The sequence below is a fragment of the Lasiosphaeria miniovina genome, assembly GCF_030549165.1.
Source record: "Lasiosphaeria miniovina strain SMH2392-1A chromosome Unknown B0T26scaffold_5, whole genome shotgun sequence".
Taxonomy (NCBI): Eukaryota; Fungi; Ascomycota; class Sordariomycetes; order Sordariales; family Lasiosphaeriaceae; genus Lasiosphaeria; species Lasiosphaeria miniovina.
In genome coordinates, this window is record NW_026848224.1 from 4,069,797 (window position 1) to 4,086,843 (window position 17,047).

Sequence of the window (17,047 nt, forward strand, 5' to 3'; positions counted from 1 at the left end):
TGTTTCTTTCCGAGTCCCAGGCCTTCCGGAGGTCGCGGTGTAGCCTGCCGATAGGATATGAATCAAACTCGGCTCTAGGCGATAGAGTTGACTTTGTCTGTAGCATCAAGCGTTCTGGACTGGTGAACGACTGTCTGGGATTGATTTGTGGGTGAGAGATTTCCGTTTCCGGAACTGTATTGTGGACTCGGTAATCGGGAGCATGCTGGGGGGATGTGTAGACGGCGGCTTGGGCGGCTCGATTTGCTGCAAGGCTTTGTATTGGCACGTTTTGTGTTGGCACGTTTTGTGTTGGCACGTTTTGTGTTGACACGTTTTGTGTTGGCACGTTTTGTGTTGGCACGTTTTGTGTTGGCACGTGTTGTGTTGGCACGTTTTGTGTTGGCTCGTGTTGTGTTGGCATGTTTTGTGTTGGCACGTGTTGTGTTGGCACGTTTTGTGTTGGCACGTGTTGTGTTGGCATGTTTTGTGTTGGCACGTTTTGTGTTGGCTTGGGAGGTTCGGCAACGGCTGTTTCTTCTGCGGCGTCGAGTTCTTGGGCTGTGGAGGCTTCAAGATCCAAAGCTTCTCGCACAGGTGCAAGATTGGTGGGCTGGTGTTTGGGGCTCTCAAAGATGACGGCCAACTCCGTGTATGGCTCATTTTGCTCTCTGAGGGCATTCTGCAGCACCTCCTTGCGTCCAACAACCTTGGCCTGTACGACCATCTCCCCAATGCGTTCTGACTTTTTGACACGAGTTGTGATAGTGCGACTTGGCCGCTCCAAAACTGTGACTCGGCGATCACGGGAGTGTTCGGTCGGCTTTGCTTCCAGGCGGACATCTGGCGGTGCCACACTATCCACTGCAAGCAAGGACTTGAGCATCGACGCGGGAATAGCAGGCACCTCATGGTCCTTCAGGGCAAAGTTGTATCGCTCTCTGGCCTCCGAAACGATCCTCCGAAGTTCCCTGGCTACTTTCCCGGACGAATATCGCTCAGTGGGATTAGATTTGAGCATATTTTCTTCGACGAGCTTGAGGACATCGGCGGTGATGGTGTCCGACCTTCTCATCGAGTTAAGAAGGTACTTGTGCCACGACTTTACAGCGTCCAGCACTTCACGTCCATCATGAAAACCATCGTTTGCAAACGGTATCAATTCCCCTGGGTTCGAATTATGTTTTTCGATGATCTCGTCAATGGCCAGCTTGCGTACAGCCTGGTATTGGTATTCGTAGGCATTAGAGCCGAGAACGACCCAGGTTGCAATACTCGAAAGAACACACCCAAAGGACCATGTATCGATCTTTTGTGTATGCATGGTAATGGTTTGCCTCCTTAGACGTCCCGGATCGCATTCCGGAGCTCCTGTAACCGGTCAGCCCAGGTCGGTGGTCAAGATAAAACCCTTGGGAACTTACCATAGGTGTGGGTTACACCCAAGAGCTCCGCCGTTGGCACTGCCCCTCGGGTTGGCTCAAACTTGGCAAAGCCAAAGTCGGCAAGCTTGCATTTGCCCTGAACAAAAAGAATATTGCTTGGCTTGACGTCTCCGTGCCACCTACAGAGGTCGGTATCAGGGTCGGAGAATTGAAGTACAGGGGGAGAGTGTCATAGACCTTACCCGTCAAAGGTCGTTGTGCTTCCGTCGTGACGCTGGTACTCGAAGTTGTGGAGTTTTGCCAGTGTCATGGCGACCTGGAAGATGTTTTCCCAAAAGTTTATTATCTCCGAGTTCAGGATTGGGGGGTATTGTATTGCAAGGTATTCATCGAGGTCGAGCTCGCCATACTCGAGCAGAATGTTGGAAGTGGTTCGGAGAACGCCCTGGGCGTTTGGCTCTTTGAGTTTGAAGCAGCCAATGTATTGTACCACTCCTGGCAAGCTCTTGATGCCCATAAAGTTTGTTATTTCGGTTTTGAAGACATCTTGGGCTTCCTGCTGGAAAGACTTGATGGCAAGTTGGTAGCACTGCGGGCGCACCTGCACATTAGCGTCGTCGAGGTTCATCGCGAACACGCAGCGGGCAATGCGTTGCACATACCCAGCCAAATACCTTGTCCTCGTATTTGCAGCCTCTCAGCATGTCCTTGAAGGTGTCGGGGACGAGATCCTCCTGGATCAACACTTCGTCAACGACAGCGGTGCCGCCTTTACCAATGTTATTTCTCTTGCAGAAAGGTAGTATCCAGCGGGCAGTGTCTTGGTCGAGTGCTTTCGTCTGATCGTGCATGTCTTCTATCTTGGCGGGGCAGAATGCCCATTTCTCCTTGTCGAACTGAACGAGAATATCAGATGGAAACTGGAGGCCGGAGGATTTCAGCGCGTTCAGAATGTAAGGGGACAGGTCGCTGTCAAGGAAATCGTCCCGAATGTATTGCTTGAAGGTGTGGATCAAGTTACCACAATTGAGTCGGAGGAGAATGGCGAAGACGATCAGGGCATTATTGATTTGGTCAGGGCTGGTAGGGGAGAAAATGGAGGGGTCGTCAACCATCTCTAGCAGCCTGGCGGTATTGGACGATTTCTCTCCGTCCTTGACAGCGCTCATCCAGCGCTTGATGTCGTCAATGGGGTGGTAGAATTCGAGCCCCTTATAATTTTTCCGTTTACAACTTTCGAGCTTCGCGTCGAATTCGGCCCTTAGGGCATTGTCGCGGGAACTCGGGGACATTGTCGCGTGGCTCTAACGTCGCTAGCGCGTCCGACGAGACACAGCGAGCACCGGGGGTAGCTATCGATAGGTTGGGGGACGTGCGACGGGTACCTTAAGGCCAGAGCTTGGCGGTATGTACAGGTAGTGAGGTACCTTAGCTCGGGATGGATGGTCGTTGCGATCGTCAATCTGCGGGCCAAGTGGCGCCTTTTTGGAGGTGCGATGGAAGAAAAATAATCGAGGGGTGTTAAGGAGAAAAGCATCGTCGGTCGCCAGTTTTTTCCCCTAGATAGGTAGGTATGGAGGTAGGTAGGGAGCGTGACGGTCCAGGACGAGGCTGCGCGTGTGTGCGAGGGCTGAAGAACTGCAACATGTTCGATGATGTACACATAAGTGCGCGGTTCGATTGCCGCCACTATGGGTTGGTTGCCTCGCACTACCTCTCCTACTTCGATCTGGGGGGGTAGATACGAGGTACAAACACCACGATCCAGCGTGGTCAGTGTTCAGTTATCGACGTTTCTATGATGTAATTTTATTCGAGTCCACTCCTAGCAATGTCGTTGGAAAGGTTCGCGATGGTTTTGCATCCGCTTGTTCTTGATTGGCAATGGACGCCAAGGCGGGACCGTCCTCGTTCGACGGATTGAATGGATTGGGTGCAGAATACCATTCCATTCCATAATACCGCTTTTCGTTCGTGTTGAGACCTTCGGCTACGTGGTAATGTACTTGCTACCTAGCGGCAGTATACATAGGTACCTTGGGGCGGGGCCCGATATTTCTGGGCTACAGTACGTCCATTACATACAATATGTATGGTACTGTATGTATGTCATGTAGTATCCTATGTACCTGCCATGCTCTCCTCTGTCGGTCAGTTGGCTCTAGCACTTGGGTCCAGGACCCATTCCATCCCATCTCGCCGAGTCGACCCGTCGCAGAACTCCCGCAAAGCGCTAGGATAGTGGAGGAACGGACGGTGGGATAGGCTACCCGGCTTTCGAGTAGCCCTGTCAGTGGAGTAAGGTCTCAGGTCCTTTGTTCGAACGTGAGTATCCGTAGTCAATTTCGCAAAAGGCATCAAAGAAGCTAGAACGCACAGTTGCATGAAGACAGCCATGCGCGGTTTGCTCTGAAGGCTGTCGATTTGCCCTGGAGACTGTCGATTCGTGCGTTCTAGGTGCACAACATAGACTACACTACAGAACGCTGGAATTAATTGGAAATTACGCTCTGCCTAGGGAGGTAAGGTAATTACGGAAGTTGTTGTCCAGTGACCCCATTCACTGGCTGCGCTTGCGTTGTCCGCTTGCTCAGTGGTAACAGCGGCATTGCTGGCGACTGCCGCACGGGCCATTTCCATCGGGACTGCACCCGTTGCAACCAGTATCCCACCTGAAGTCGCTCCACCAGTGGGGGCACCTCTATGCCGCCATCGAGGATTGCCTCATCGGCCTTCTTTGATGCATACATCTTACCCACCCACGCCGCAAGCAAGGTCAGGAAGGTCAGAGGCAGCGTGACCTGGAGCCAGCGGTACATGGCCGTGTTGGAGAACCTGCCGTTGGGATACTGGTCATCCTGGTACTTGATGATGTCGGTGCTGAAAAAGGTGGACACAAATGTGGCGGGCAGGTAAATCAGCGTCACGAGCGTAATGATGCGGACCACAATCGTCTCCTCCTCCATGTTCTTGTTGAGCCTGTGCATCCGCTCCGCCGATTCTTCGCCGCGGTATTGTATAATCTGCCACCGAAAAGAGGGAAATGTCAGCAATCGCTCGTTTACGCCTCGTCGTTCCCAAGTCCTTACCAGCTCTTTTCTGTCTGCTGTGGTCTTCACCAGAGCCCTGGCCCTCCCGCTGTTGTTCTTCAGGTCGCCTATCATTGCGTCGAGCTGGTTCACAAAGTCGGTTAACTCGCCCGCGCAGGAGTTGCGACACGGAAACCTGTCGTCCTTGGCCAGGCCCTCGTAGAACTGCCGCAGTGATGTCATGATATCGACGTTCCCCTCGAGAACCACAGCCGCCTCGCTAGCTTTCTCCTCCAGCGCTTGCATCAGTTGAATGTCGCTGGGTCGGTATCGCTTCGCATGATGGCCATGTTCACGTAGGCCAATCACTGCCATCTTGCTCTCCTTGTCCACCTTTTCTTCCAATACTCTGATGTACCCTCGCCAGTCTTCGGTCGACCAGCGACAAAACAAGAGGTGTGGTGAGAGACTAGCCGCGAAGCAATCTTCCGCCGAGGTGAACGTCTTGTCTTCCGGTCGGCCATCCGAACCAGTCAGCTCCTTGTAGCTCTCATAAATGTCCGTCCCGCCTTTGGTGACGATCCACAGAGCACGGTTCGTGCCCACGTCGTACTGATGGTAGAAGGCGGCGTTCCTTATCGACCACACTTCCTCTCCCTTTTGCGTTACGCCCTTCAAGTTGTACGCAACCTGGTACTGATGTCCGGATCTCCCCAGGCCGTTGCCCGTGAGGACCACCGCTGACTGCTTAAGAGACATCTGTCGCCGGAATGCGCTGTGCCGGACGTCTCGCGCCGTGCTTTGGAAGCCGAAAGAGGCCAGGAAATCGAGATAGTCGGGCATGACCTGGTGGTATGAGAAGAGCAGGGCGAGCATGGGCTGTTGGATGCGGAGTCGCGCCCGCGAATCTACCCCGTGCATATATCTAGAAATATATTCTGTCAGCCGTGGGGGAAATAAAATAAAATACAACCCCCACCTCGTACAATGTTCTAAAATGGAGTGCGTATCTCACATGAAACGGGATTTTGGGTCCTCCTTCGATGCCGTGATGATATCTCGTTGGGGATCTGTTGGGTGGGGCTTTTTTGTGACCCCGAGCCAGTTGTTCAGACCCTTTCCATCATGCACGTTGCGCTTCTTCACTGCTTCAGTTTGAATCGTCAGCAAAACTACTGCCTCAATTACGGGCAGACATGAATTACTATTCGTTCCGAGATCTCGAAAACAAACTTCGACATCTTTTTCGGACCCAACGAACAGATCGGACTTGACCGTTTCGAGTTTTTCTCGATATGTCTCAAGGGCGCTGGGACTGATGCCGGTTGTGCTTGGGACGAGGTTCCTCGGATACCGTGCCCATTGCTCAAGCGACCGACTCAATGCGGCTGGCAAGGGGAGAGGTGGTGTGTTGGGGTTTGGCACCGTAGTTGACGCTGCATTCGGAGCGTGCATTGGAACACGCGCTGTGCCTGGAGCTGGTGCTGGAACTGGTGCTGGAGCTGGTGCTGGAGCTGGTGCTGGAGCTGGTGCTGGAGCTGGTGCTGGAACTGGTGCTGGTGATGGTGCTGGCGATTGAGTTGTAGCGGCAGGAGCCTGCGCAGAGACGTGCGGTGAAATCAAATTGGACGATGGTGTCGGGTATTGCGTTAGAGCTGCCATTGCAGTACAGTATCAAAGTTTGAGGTGCTACTAAATTAACGGTGAGGCTCTTCGGTCCAGCGTACACGAGAAGGGATGGGTTTTAAACCGAGAACCCGATGCAAGACTGCCTAGTGGGAAGCCCACAAGGCTGGCTAGTTAGGACATTGCGAGAGCTCGCGACCGACGATGGCCACGAAGGCAATTTGCATCGTGTCTTGTGGCAGCAAGGAGGGTTCCAGGTTACTCCAAAATGTGCTGGGAGTGCATGTACGTACACGTAACAGCAACCGTAGCAAGCCTCCCTCCTGATGAATGTGTAATTTCTGTTCATGCAGTACCGTACCGTACTATACATTTTTAATCTACTTCGCTTGTACGGAGTAACCTGCAGGCAAATGTTGCACAAGTGCCTGATCCGTCCCGCTACATTAAAAGATCCCAGAGCCTCGTCACACAGTTCAGGACCCCGCCTAGTTAGAGCCCGAGCCCGAGGACGACTCGGGCTCTGGTGATTCAGAGGGCCGCCGTGGAAGAGACGGACTGCTGTTGCTCATGCGCAGTTCTGCAATCTTCTTCTCGTTTTCCTAATGTAATTGCAACGCTGTTTAGCAGGCCCGTATTGGCTGACACATTTCCGCGTGAGGGAGGGTGTTGGGCTGACCTCGGTAAGCCCTGGAAATGGGGCATTGAACACATAGAAGTCGTTGACCTGTTCCAGGGAGTTGGGCTCAGCTTGTCTTGTTTTAACGGCCTCCCATGTGTGTCATTCTTACCAGGCACTTTTCAAATTCTTGGTCTGGCCAGATGCCCAACAGGCATTCCTCCAGGACCACCCAATCAAGGTTGTACGCAGAACATGAACATTGCACGACCTGTGGCGAAAGCTCCGAGTCGTCATTCCGTCGCTCCCAGGTGCTAGTACGAGTACTTCGGCGGCTCGGCCTCTGGGAGGTCCTCGAGTCATTTGTTTTGGCTCGTCGGCTGAGGCGAAAGTTGTGCCGGGCGCTTGAATCCATCCCAGTCGACATACTTGCAAGACGGTTTCAGCCTCTACGAGAACGCCTGGGCCCTGCAGCGCGGTAAGTGTGGGCGAAATGACCGGGCAGGAGGTGGAAAGCTGTGAAGGGACGGCAGGGCTCCCCTCGTCCAGCTTGTTCACGAGCACAGGGGCAGTGGGGAGTGGCAGAGTCGGCCCTCAATATATGTCCAGACTCCACGGCAGTCTTCGCATAGCATCATGCGACCTGACCCCCTTGCACTAGATTATTCCAGCGACCAGGTTCATTGTGGGGGGCAGATGCCTAGACTTCTCGGCGCGTTGACGGACGCGGGGATGGGGTTTGCCCCTGTCAGGATAAGATGCAAAGCTGAGGAGGTGCTTACACTTGCAAGCTTACCCCCGCCCTCCATCAAGCCATCTGGCAGCCTGACTCCAACTAACTCCCGTCAATTCAATTACAAAGCAGTCAAGGCCGGCGTCGCCTAGATAGCACGAGTAGCTGTTGTGAAAATGATCGATTGCGGCGGTCCAATGCTCGCACTACTTCTATAATGCGATCAGTGCTGAAGGTTCCGCCTCTGGACACGCCCGATCGCTCCAATGCCTCATGCTCTGGTCGCCTTCCACCCGTGGGCAGGCAAATGCCGGGCGCACCCTTGCAGCCTACCCGTTCCCGTGAATGGGTTCAGTGCCGGACTAGTGGGGTGAGTCTATTTCATTGGCCCAGAACCCGGCTGTGTCCTCGGAAGATGTGCGTCTTACCACCTCGCCCAGCAACCCAGACTGCACGTCCTCATTCATTGAGGCTGGGGGCTCAAGCCACCGCAGAAGGATCAGCAAGTTTCGGTCTGAGGCTCTCAGGTGCTCCCAGTGCGGATACGAAGACATTCCTGCACCGTTCCGCCTCACATATTATTGTCTTAAAAGGTCAAGGTTGAAAGGCGGGGATGGAAACCGCCAGTTTTAACGGATATCAACGATTAGTTACCTATTTACATATTAATTTCCTCCGCAACTTTATTCCAAGGTAGAATCGGGCGCTATCGCCCAAACTCGAATGGGCGCCCACGCCCCAGATTAGAGTTCAAATGCTTTCTTGCCTCACTCTCATTGGTCTACGAAAGACATTAGTGCATAAAGCGGGTCCGTAGCGCTGCCCAGCCACAAGAGCCACTTTGTTTCTTGACGTGGCCCTAACCCTGAGCCAATTAACGGGTCCGTTCCTTTTTTTTCAGAGCCTCATCACTCGTAGGCTTCCGCGTCCGCCTCCCCCCACCCCCCACACCGAAATATTTTTGAGCTGTGCGGCTAGTTGTCGGTCGTCTCATCGAGCACACCAGGCGTCAGCATGGTAGAATATGCCCTTGGAGCTATTGCTTGGCAGCCATTCTAGCATGTCGCCAATAAGAATATCGATCACTTTGATCCGACTAGGCAGATCTTCTCTCCTTGTTGGAATAACGCGCTAGTCAGCCACACAGAGGTGGCGGTGGTGGCGGTGGTGGCGCATACATCAGCCACACAGGTGGCGGTGGAGGCGCAGGGTACCAGATTCTATATAAGTGGCCTACGGCCACCTCTTTCTTCTACAGGCACATCAACAATCATCACTTGAACCATCAGTTTTTCGGCGTGCAGTTACGCCCTGTTGCTTCCAGTACCAGTACCTGGTGGCTCTAACACTCCTATTTCTCGCGTGGGTGACTAAAGCGACCAATCTAGAAGCTCTATTTGGCTGCATACAAAACCAGTCGTTTCCAGAATACGGATTCGGATGCGACGACTGCTGGTAGTTATAGGGGCAGGTTTCATTGAATAATAGGTTTACTACGGTAGAGAAGCCGGTTGTCAATCTCGAATGATTCAGCTGCATCTTAAATAACCAGACAGCTCTTCACTTGCTAGCCATTGCCAGCCCGTGTCTCGCTATGTAGTGTACAGACAGCTTCGACTTCCACAAATGGTAATGCGCTGACGAGACGAGCTACCAGCGGCATTGTACGACTGCGGCATGTCCTAGACGCGGCCTAAACCGGCGTGGTCGATATTGTGTGGTGAGGCGAGATTATCGAGTCGTCCATGGCCGTAATTAGATGAGCCATATTTCCTTCTTTTATGTCATCTGCTCGAGGAAGCTCTGCTCCAGGAGGACCTTTAATAGTTAGATTTATCACCCAAGTGAAATGGCTCATACCCATCACCACGCACAAAGTAACAAGTGAACACAGGCATTTGCCGCGGTACAGCAAACAGTTAAACAGTTGAACAACACTAAAATGAGTTATACTAGCTGACTCACGAACCTTGAATAGGTCATATTTTGCCGGTTCAAGCATGTCTAGGTATTTGGTAAGGTAAGTGATTCTTTATTTTCGATCGCTAACGACAATAAGTGTGTTTGTGGGGACGAAGCATATATGATAAAGGGAATATTATTTCTGCTAGTTTCTCGGGGTCTAATGTCAGTACCACTGTGATCATTGGTAATTTTCCCCTGGCAACTTCAATCAAGAGATTAACCAAGTCCAGTACATATGCTCCCACCCCCACAACCCCAACCCCCCCGGGGTATTAAATCACACCTCTCCCAACAACAGCACCATACACTCAATAAGATACTTAGTATAATTATGTAGCACAGTAAACATTCCCCTTTCGAGGCGCAGCAGTATGGCTCCCGAGCATTTGAGCCACGTGCCCCTCTTCTCGCAAGTGCCCTACCTTGCTCGTATTTACCCTACATGGGATACCCCTGTAACAGTGTACCGTTACGCCAGCAGACAAAAAAGATACCTGTTGCCTGGCACTCTGGGCAACAGCAGCTATATGGTCGCAACCTCCGCTACACGCCCCCCCTACTCTCTCTTTTGCATAAGTAACTAGACACTTTTCTTTGTAAATACCTTCAATCTATATCTATTTCTCAATGCAGTTCCTTAGCTTTATATTCTCCGTCAAAAATTAACTTCAGGGTGTCAGGGAGTAAGTAGTACATTCGGTAAACGAGCTTTCCTATCTCTCATCTCATCGTCATGGAACCAGACCTGCTCACGAAGCTCAGAGATGTGGGATGGAAGGTCTTGCTTCTTTTCTTGGCTCTTCATGCTGCCAGTGTTCTGAGCCATGTCCGAGGTATGCCACGTTCATCCCCAACTGCCATTTGCTGTGTCCCCGCCACCACCAGCACTGATGAGGCATTTCTCGACTACACCTTTAGCTTCCTCCATATCCGAACAGGATTCCTTGCGGCTCCCTTCCAGCTAAGCGATGTGTTTACTATCCCCTAATTTAACTAGACCTTTTCTATATAGAGAGAAGAGCTAAGTATGCGTTCCCTTTGTGACCATGATTATTGCCTCCTTCCACAGACAGATGAAGTTAAGAAAGACAAGTGAAAAGGCCCAAAACCACTATTCCTAATCCTCCCCATGGGATATTTTGACCTCTCTATGAATACCGATGGCTTTTTACTGTGTAGTAGAAATTTACATATTTTTACGTTGGAAAATGAATTTGTTGATAATTGGGGTTGTTCTTGAAGATGTTATCTGTTCGTGGTACTCAAACTACGTAGGGATCCTACAGGTCGAAGGGTTGGTAGATCTACCGGGGGTAATCTTGCGTCTCTCCTCTCTCCCTCTCTCTGCGGAACTAAGGTAGGTTCTGCGTGCGACCGGGGTTTTTGTGTGTGTGTGTGTGAGGTCCGCGCGCCGCACGTGCCTACTTGCACGCGCGTACTCGCGCGATCTCTGCTTCCTCCCTGCTAGTGTGCGGTCACCAGTATCGCTATTCCAACATTATCTGTTGCACGTGATCGAAGGTGACAGCGCATTGAATTGTCTGGTTAAATAGGTCTAAATGTGCAGAAAAGAACATTTCCTTATACTTGTTGAGAGAGGGCAAGGAAATTGTTGTAATCAGCCCAACATGAGGGCATTCCGAGGTCAAGAATGAAGGAAACATAAAGAATGAAGGAAGTACAGAGGCATGCTAGCCAGGGCCTGAAAAATGTGGTTCAACCCCTTGAAAGGTGGGTCAATTCCAGGCGGCATTATCGTTATCGAATTAAAATTACGCTCACAGTCAATACGCAACTATGGGAAAAAAAGAAAATACCAATTATACATATTTTAAACTGTCTTCCTGGAAATTCAACACAATAAAGTAACAACAATCATTGGATACATATGTATGCTTTCACTTATTATTGAAGCATGTCAAGGGGGAAAGTCGTTCTTTGGTAAATGCTCGAATCCGTCGCGTAACCTTATCCCTACAAATTGACGTCACATGCCGGGCGATCATTCAGGGGGGAAGGAGAAGAAAAACTCACCCCTTGCAGAAGGTTGCAGACGTTGCGGGGGAGGTGATATTTCGCCGCCAGTTCATCCAGTTCAATTTCGCATCCCTCGGCCAGGCCGCCTTCCCGTTTCCAGGTAAAGGAGTTACTGCGCGATGCGTGCCATTGGACAAGCGTACGGAGTCGGGATCGTGGGCGATCGTGTGCGCGGACTGCCTGCCACTCAATTGCAGCCCCCGCTTCTTCCGCTAGCGTGGGGAGGGTTGGCAAATCCTCTCGGTTCCGTCAACTGCACGTGCAAATCACAATAAGGTCTTGCAAAACCTCGTAACTCCGTAGCAGAGGTGAGACAGCTGTTCTGTGGCTGGGCATCTCCCTTTTAATTATATTTTTGTCGAGGTTTGTTTAGAATGCCTTGACTCGGAGACGCATCTTGAATTCCGCTTCGGTGGGGACACATGGACATAAGGCAGTGCTAGCAACAATGGCGCTGTGGACCTGGGACATCGATAAGCCCGTACATCTTGCTTTCGAAGCGTTCGAGAGGGATGCTTGATGTGTTCAAAACCTTGGACGCGCGCCTAGAGCTTACTATCAGCATCTCATGGGGAGCTCTACAGCCGGCCAGAGTTTGAAGGCTTTACCTCGGAGGAATCGGGAGGCAAATGCGGGGGTCGCGTCAAAACCCGACTGGGGAAAAGTCGCATGTCGGCTTCCAATAGTGCAAAAAGACCAAGAGGACGACGAGTGTGAGATATAAATATGTATGCAGGTAGAGTGAATGCTGTGCGCTGCACATCTATACCAATCCAAATCTGCATTGCATTGCGTTGGGCTGTCCGGACAAGGCGAGGTAAACATGGCAACTGTATCCCGACGAGTCGCGTTTGGATGCGTGGGGATCACATGTAAGAGAGCCCCTCTTTATTGTGGGCCAGCATTCTTCGCAGCCTCTGACTCGCCACGTCCATTACCCTGAAACGAGCTAAGTTGCCCTCTCGGTCAAGAAAAGAAGCAGCCACGGCCATAAAACACGGCATGGACGTCAAGAGCTAATTCGATGTCCCCTGCCGCTCTCAGCCTAGACCAAAACTGGTTGGCCATCTTTCCGTGCGGGAAAGAATGAACAGCGATGATGCCTGTCCACCGGGGGCGGCCTAGCAATTGAGGCTCCGTCCAGAAACCAGAAGAATCCCAGGCCAGTCAGCCGGCTTAGCGGCCAAGGGCGGAGCCGGCGCTAGGCGGTGGACAGCGGGCTCGATGACGCGAAAGCCTTACAGGCCACATAAAACCGCACTAACGGACGCGCTAGAGTAGATTCGATGACTGGAGGCGGCCGAAGTTGCAGCAGTGATATTCAGTGCCTTCTTTCAGCAATCTTGGCCGAATCCTCAAACCGGAAAGCGCGTCGGAGCTTAAATAGGAAGGGTTCTAGAACAAGAGGGGGCAAGAAAGGAAATTAACCCAAAACCACCGCTAATGCAGTAACCGATCATCAAGCTGCTGTCGCTTTATATTTATCCGATAAGTAATAAAGTGCCTGAAACTATGCGAGCTTTCCCTCGCTCGTTACCACTCGTACGACGAACCTGCAAGTTACACTGCACTGTGCCACTTGTGCTCTCCTAGGCCCAGTGGTAGGCCATCGTCTTAGTGAAGCACAGTGCAATGTTGAGACCCAAACGGTATGGGCCGGTTTGTGTGGGCCTGGGACGGACACCTAACCCAAAGGCGTTGGTCCGCCGGCACCTGCAGCTTGCCGTAAAATGGGTCCGCGGTCCTTGAATCGCAGATGGCCCCTCTTCCACAAGTCCCTACTAAGTAAGGATGCACGTCGTCGGCCTTGGATCGGCTTACCTGCATTACCCGCTTAGTGCTCACGGCACCGCTAGCACATGGCGACGTACTTCCCGAACTCCTCGATGCTGAGGACGACAGACGTGGGGGAAGCCTTGGCCTTCATCCGTTTTCTGTGCCTTCCCGACGTCCGGACCATCACACAATGCCCCCCCGACGCCAGGCACGCAGCTGCACGCCAACTCAAACTAGGTTTTATCCCGCTGCCACGGCCTTGTCACTGTCGCTGTCAAGTGTCAAGTATCGGGCCATCCTTGGCTACGGCACATGGCTCCTCAGGTTTCTCATGCTCCATGGCCCTCGCTGATCCACATATTTGATACCCCGCCTGCCCGCCGCAGCGCCGTCGAATCTATGCCATTACCACTAGATCGTGGATATCGGCTGCTGAGACGGTCTTCCCTAGAGCAAAATTTGAAACACGGGGCGGTCCCACCACTCCGCGCCCATCTCCTCGTTCGCTGCCGGGGACTCATTTCTTCCAATCTCACATCTCCGCCCAGCTGAGGGGACTGCTTGTTTCCTCTTGCCTCCAACATTATCAGTTTGGACTATGGGCACTGCCAGGAACAGACTTGCCTGTAGCTTGTCTCTCGTCCTCGTAGCCCTCGTCCTGCCATTCGCCACGAGCGCGGCAGAATCCACGACAACCCTCCAGGATGCCGCTGCCACTCTTCCCACCTGCGCCGTGAGTTCAACCGCCGGCGTGGTAGGATACGAGGAGGAATAACGCACACTGACACAGACCATCCACATGTCTAGCTCGTCTGCTTGGGCGACGCCATAGCGAACTCGACGTGCGCGGCGACCGACACGCACTGCATCTGCACCAACAACGGCCTGAACCAGAATGCGGCTGCTTGTGTCACTGCGGCGTGCACGGTGAAGGAGTCTCTCAGTTAGTCCACCGCCCAATCGAATCTCGTTTTGGAGACGAGTGACAAACGACGAGACCACGATGGCTGATTCCTGAGTACAGCCGCCAAGAACATTACATCACACCTTTGTGGCAACCAGGCCACCACCGATCATGCGATCATCCCCGTCGTCTCTGTGTTCCTCGGCCTGGCCGTTGTCGCCGTGGTCTTTCGCATCCTAGCTCGTGTCCTCACCAAAGCATACTTTTGGTATGACGACCTATGCAACTTCTTCGGCATGGTATGCTGTCACCACGCCTTTCCTTTGCGCCGTACCCATGCCCTCCCACTCGGCCTTGCACCGCTAAATCTAATCGCTCACCTGCAGGCCACATGCATTGCCTTTACTGTGCTGGTGATCCTTGGTAAGTCCTAACCTATGCTGTTCTGCCACCGTGCTGGTGATCTAACGGTTGGTGTCAAGGCGCACTCGATGGCATGGGTACCGACATCTGGTTTGTGCCCTTCGACAAGGTCACCTCTGTTCTGCGGGTAAGACGGGAGCGATACTCACGAGGCAGATCTGCCTTTTCTCATGGAAATAATGATCCACTAATCCTCCTCAGCTCTTCTTCGCCAATATGCTGCTCTACACCGCAGCTCGTTTCTTCATCCGGGCGTCCATCATCCTCTTCTACCTCCGGGTGTTCCCGCCCGGCAACGACAACAAGCTCGGCCGGATCCTGATCGGAACCATGGTCCTCAACGTTGTCTATAACCTGAGCTTCTTTCTCGCCGTGGTATTCCAGTGCAAGCCCATCAGCAGGTTCTGGACGCGATGGGATGGCAGCGGTGAGGCGCAGTGTAACAACATGGATGCCCTGGTATGGGCTGCGGCCATTACCGGCATCGTCTTCGACGTGTGGCTGCTCGCCCTACCGTTCCCGCAGCTGCTGGCACTCAACCTGCACTGGAAGAAGAAGGTTATGGGCGCCGTCATGTTTAGTATTGGAGCCTGGTAAGTACCTCCTAGGCTAGTCCTGCGCCAAGTCACGTCGTAGTCTCTCTGACCAGCCACCGCAGCGTCATGATCATTAGTCTTGTCAGGCTCAAGACCATCAAGCAATTCACGAGCCTTGCCGACCCGACAAGTAAGCCCCGACTAGTCCCCCCCTTTGTCGCGGCTAGACCATGCTACAGTCGCACCCACTAACCTGCGCTCGCACAGAGGACATTTCCCAGGTCACGCTGTGGTCCGGGGTTGAGATCTACGTCGGCGTCATCTGCACGTGCATGCCGAGCTTCCGGTTGCTGCTGCGGCGGCTGCTGCCGCGCATCGTCAGCGGCACGTCGGAGAACCAGAAGCACGAGCTGGACCGCATGTCGAGCGCGGCCGCCGTGTCGCGCGCCCGTGCCGGCAGCAGCGTCGTGCGCAAGAGCACCCACCACGTCCTCGAGACGCCCATGGACGTCAAGTACCAACCCAGCAACGACGACGAGTCGCGCGACAGCGGCACCGGCTGCACGAGCATCGCCGAGCTCGTCTCCGCCGAGCGCGACGAGGAACACGCTAAAAGATGATGAAGAAGAAAAAAGGAGAATGACGTATAGCGATATGGATATTTCTTTTAGGAGGATTTTTGCCTTAGGCTTCACCCGGCGCGGCGCTTTTACTTAGTATCACGACATCACGGCAAATATCAAACGTGGAACAAAAACATCATGTATATAAACGTAGCGGCATTGGTTTACATGTACCTACGTACCTATCTAGACGAATGATTTTCTCTTTTGAAGTTCGTTTCAAAGCCCGTCTTTCAGCCCGCAAGAATGCACCTCGTTATAATCACAGTGTAGCGACTCCTACTGGTTGATATATTTGCAAACTCGTTAGTGTTAATAAGATTCTTTGTGTTTTTCTGCATTTCTCAAGCCACCTACGTGGGCGCAATTTACGCTGCTTGTAGGTGGTCAAAACCAGCTATGGCACTCAATTGCCTGTCTTCAAATAAATAAAATAATCCACGCTTATGTCATTCTGTGGAGGTAGTAACAAAAATGTGCTTCATAGCGCTGAGCTCGGGGCCGTGGGAGCTGGGCCTCATGGCTTTGGAAGCCACTGGAAACGTGGATCGATCGCCCTTGTTCCGTGTTTCTTCCTGAATAAAGCCACAAAGTTCCTGGAAGGGCTTGAGCGACTTGTCCCTCGCGCTTTCCTCCATGTGTCTAAAGCTGCTTTTCCAAACTGCTTCCTAGGCCAAGGTTCAAAGCACAGATACGCCTCGTAATTTGGTGCACAACGAACTTTTTCTTCCGGGAAGGGCACCTCAACTATGACCTGCCCGTGTTTGGCGTTTTGTAATTTATTTCAATTTTAGGTGACTTTGTAAAATACTGTAGCGGCATCCTCCGAGGAAGGTTTGTTATACGTAGGTTTGATGTTATGGAGTTGACCGTTGGCGATGGCGATCACTCGATAGTTCAGGAGCAAAATGTACCGGGCGATCGCTAGGCAATAAAATTTTGCGGCCTTGCCGATCTCTAAATTTCACCAATTTTGGTGGATATACGACGCGATGTCCCCATGAAAGTCGTAAGTTCCTCTGCAGTCAGGCTCGTAATGGAAAGAGCTCTCCATATCATTACTGTGCAAAGCTGTGGCCCCACCTTTCTCTGTTCCTTCCCAAGTTGTAAGTCCACGCGCCCAGCTCTGAGTTTTGCTCTTTCTCATTTCCAATGGGCAATTCAGTCTCGATCCTGCCACTCTGGGCAGCAAAGCCATGAATTATTGGAAATCTTGACGGCCGTCACAACTGGACGTGTTCCCTGGGACTGGGAGGGTGTATGAATAACATGAAAGTATGACTACCCCAAAGATTGGAGGCACCTTCCGTCCACGGCACAGAGCGGTGGAAAAGACGGCGTGAGCTTGGGACCACTCCAAGCAGAGATTTTCTTCCTCTGGTATGTCTTCCATCTCGTTTCGCTGTCGGCGA

At 52.4% G+C, this 17,047-nt stretch overlaps 4 protein-coding genes across 4 annotated transcripts; 1 reads left to right on the forward strand and 3 right to left on the reverse strand.

Moving 5' to 3' along the window:
• Positions 1-115: 115 nt before the first annotated feature.
• B0T26DRAFT_626175 (uncharacterized protein) lies at positions 116-550 on the reverse strand (the record flags this gene model as incomplete). The annotated part of the gene is made up of 1 exon (XM_060436183.1): positions 116-550. A coding segment is annotated over one exon (435 nt), but the record flags the coding sequence as incomplete, so codon positions are not given.
• A 929-nt stretch (positions 551-1,479) lies between these two features.
• Positions 1,480-2,615, reverse strand: B0T26DRAFT_367389 (uncharacterized protein). The gene is made up of 2 exons (XM_060434646.1): positions 2,027-2,615; positions 1,480-1,953 (listed from the first exon to the last, which is right to left on the reverse strand). The coding sequence occupies exons 1-2, from the start codon at positions 2,531-2,533 to the stop codon at positions 1,603-1,605; spliced, it is 858 nt and encodes a 285-aa protein (XP_060294937.1). The 5' UTR covers positions 2,534-2,615; the 3' UTR covers positions 1,480-1,602.
• Positions 2,616-3,895: 1,280 nt separating this feature from the next.
• B0T26DRAFT_753708 (uncharacterized protein) lies at positions 3,896-5,269 on the reverse strand (the record flags this gene model as incomplete). Its single annotated transcript, XM_060445734.1, has 2 exons — positions 3,896-4,387; positions 4,454-5,269. 2 exons carry the CDS (start codon positions 5,267-5,269, stop codon positions 3,896-3,898), a joined length of 1,308 nt encoding a protein of 435 aa, XP_060294938.1.
• An 8,362-nt stretch (positions 5,270-13,631) lies between these two features.
• On the forward strand, positions 13,632-15,702 carry B0T26DRAFT_367422 (uncharacterized protein). The gene is made up of 8 exons (XM_060434647.1): positions 13,632-13,882; positions 13,957-14,092; positions 14,174-14,352; positions 14,440-14,476; positions 14,536-14,603; positions 14,678-15,069; positions 15,135-15,202; positions 15,280-15,702. Exons 1-8 carry the CDS (start codon positions 13,748-13,750, stop codon positions 15,630-15,632), a joined length of 1,368 nt encoding a protein of 455 aa, XP_060294939.1. The 5' UTR covers positions 13,632-13,747; the 3' UTR covers positions 15,633-15,702.
• The last annotated feature ends 1,345 nt before the right edge of the window (positions 15,703-17,047 follow it).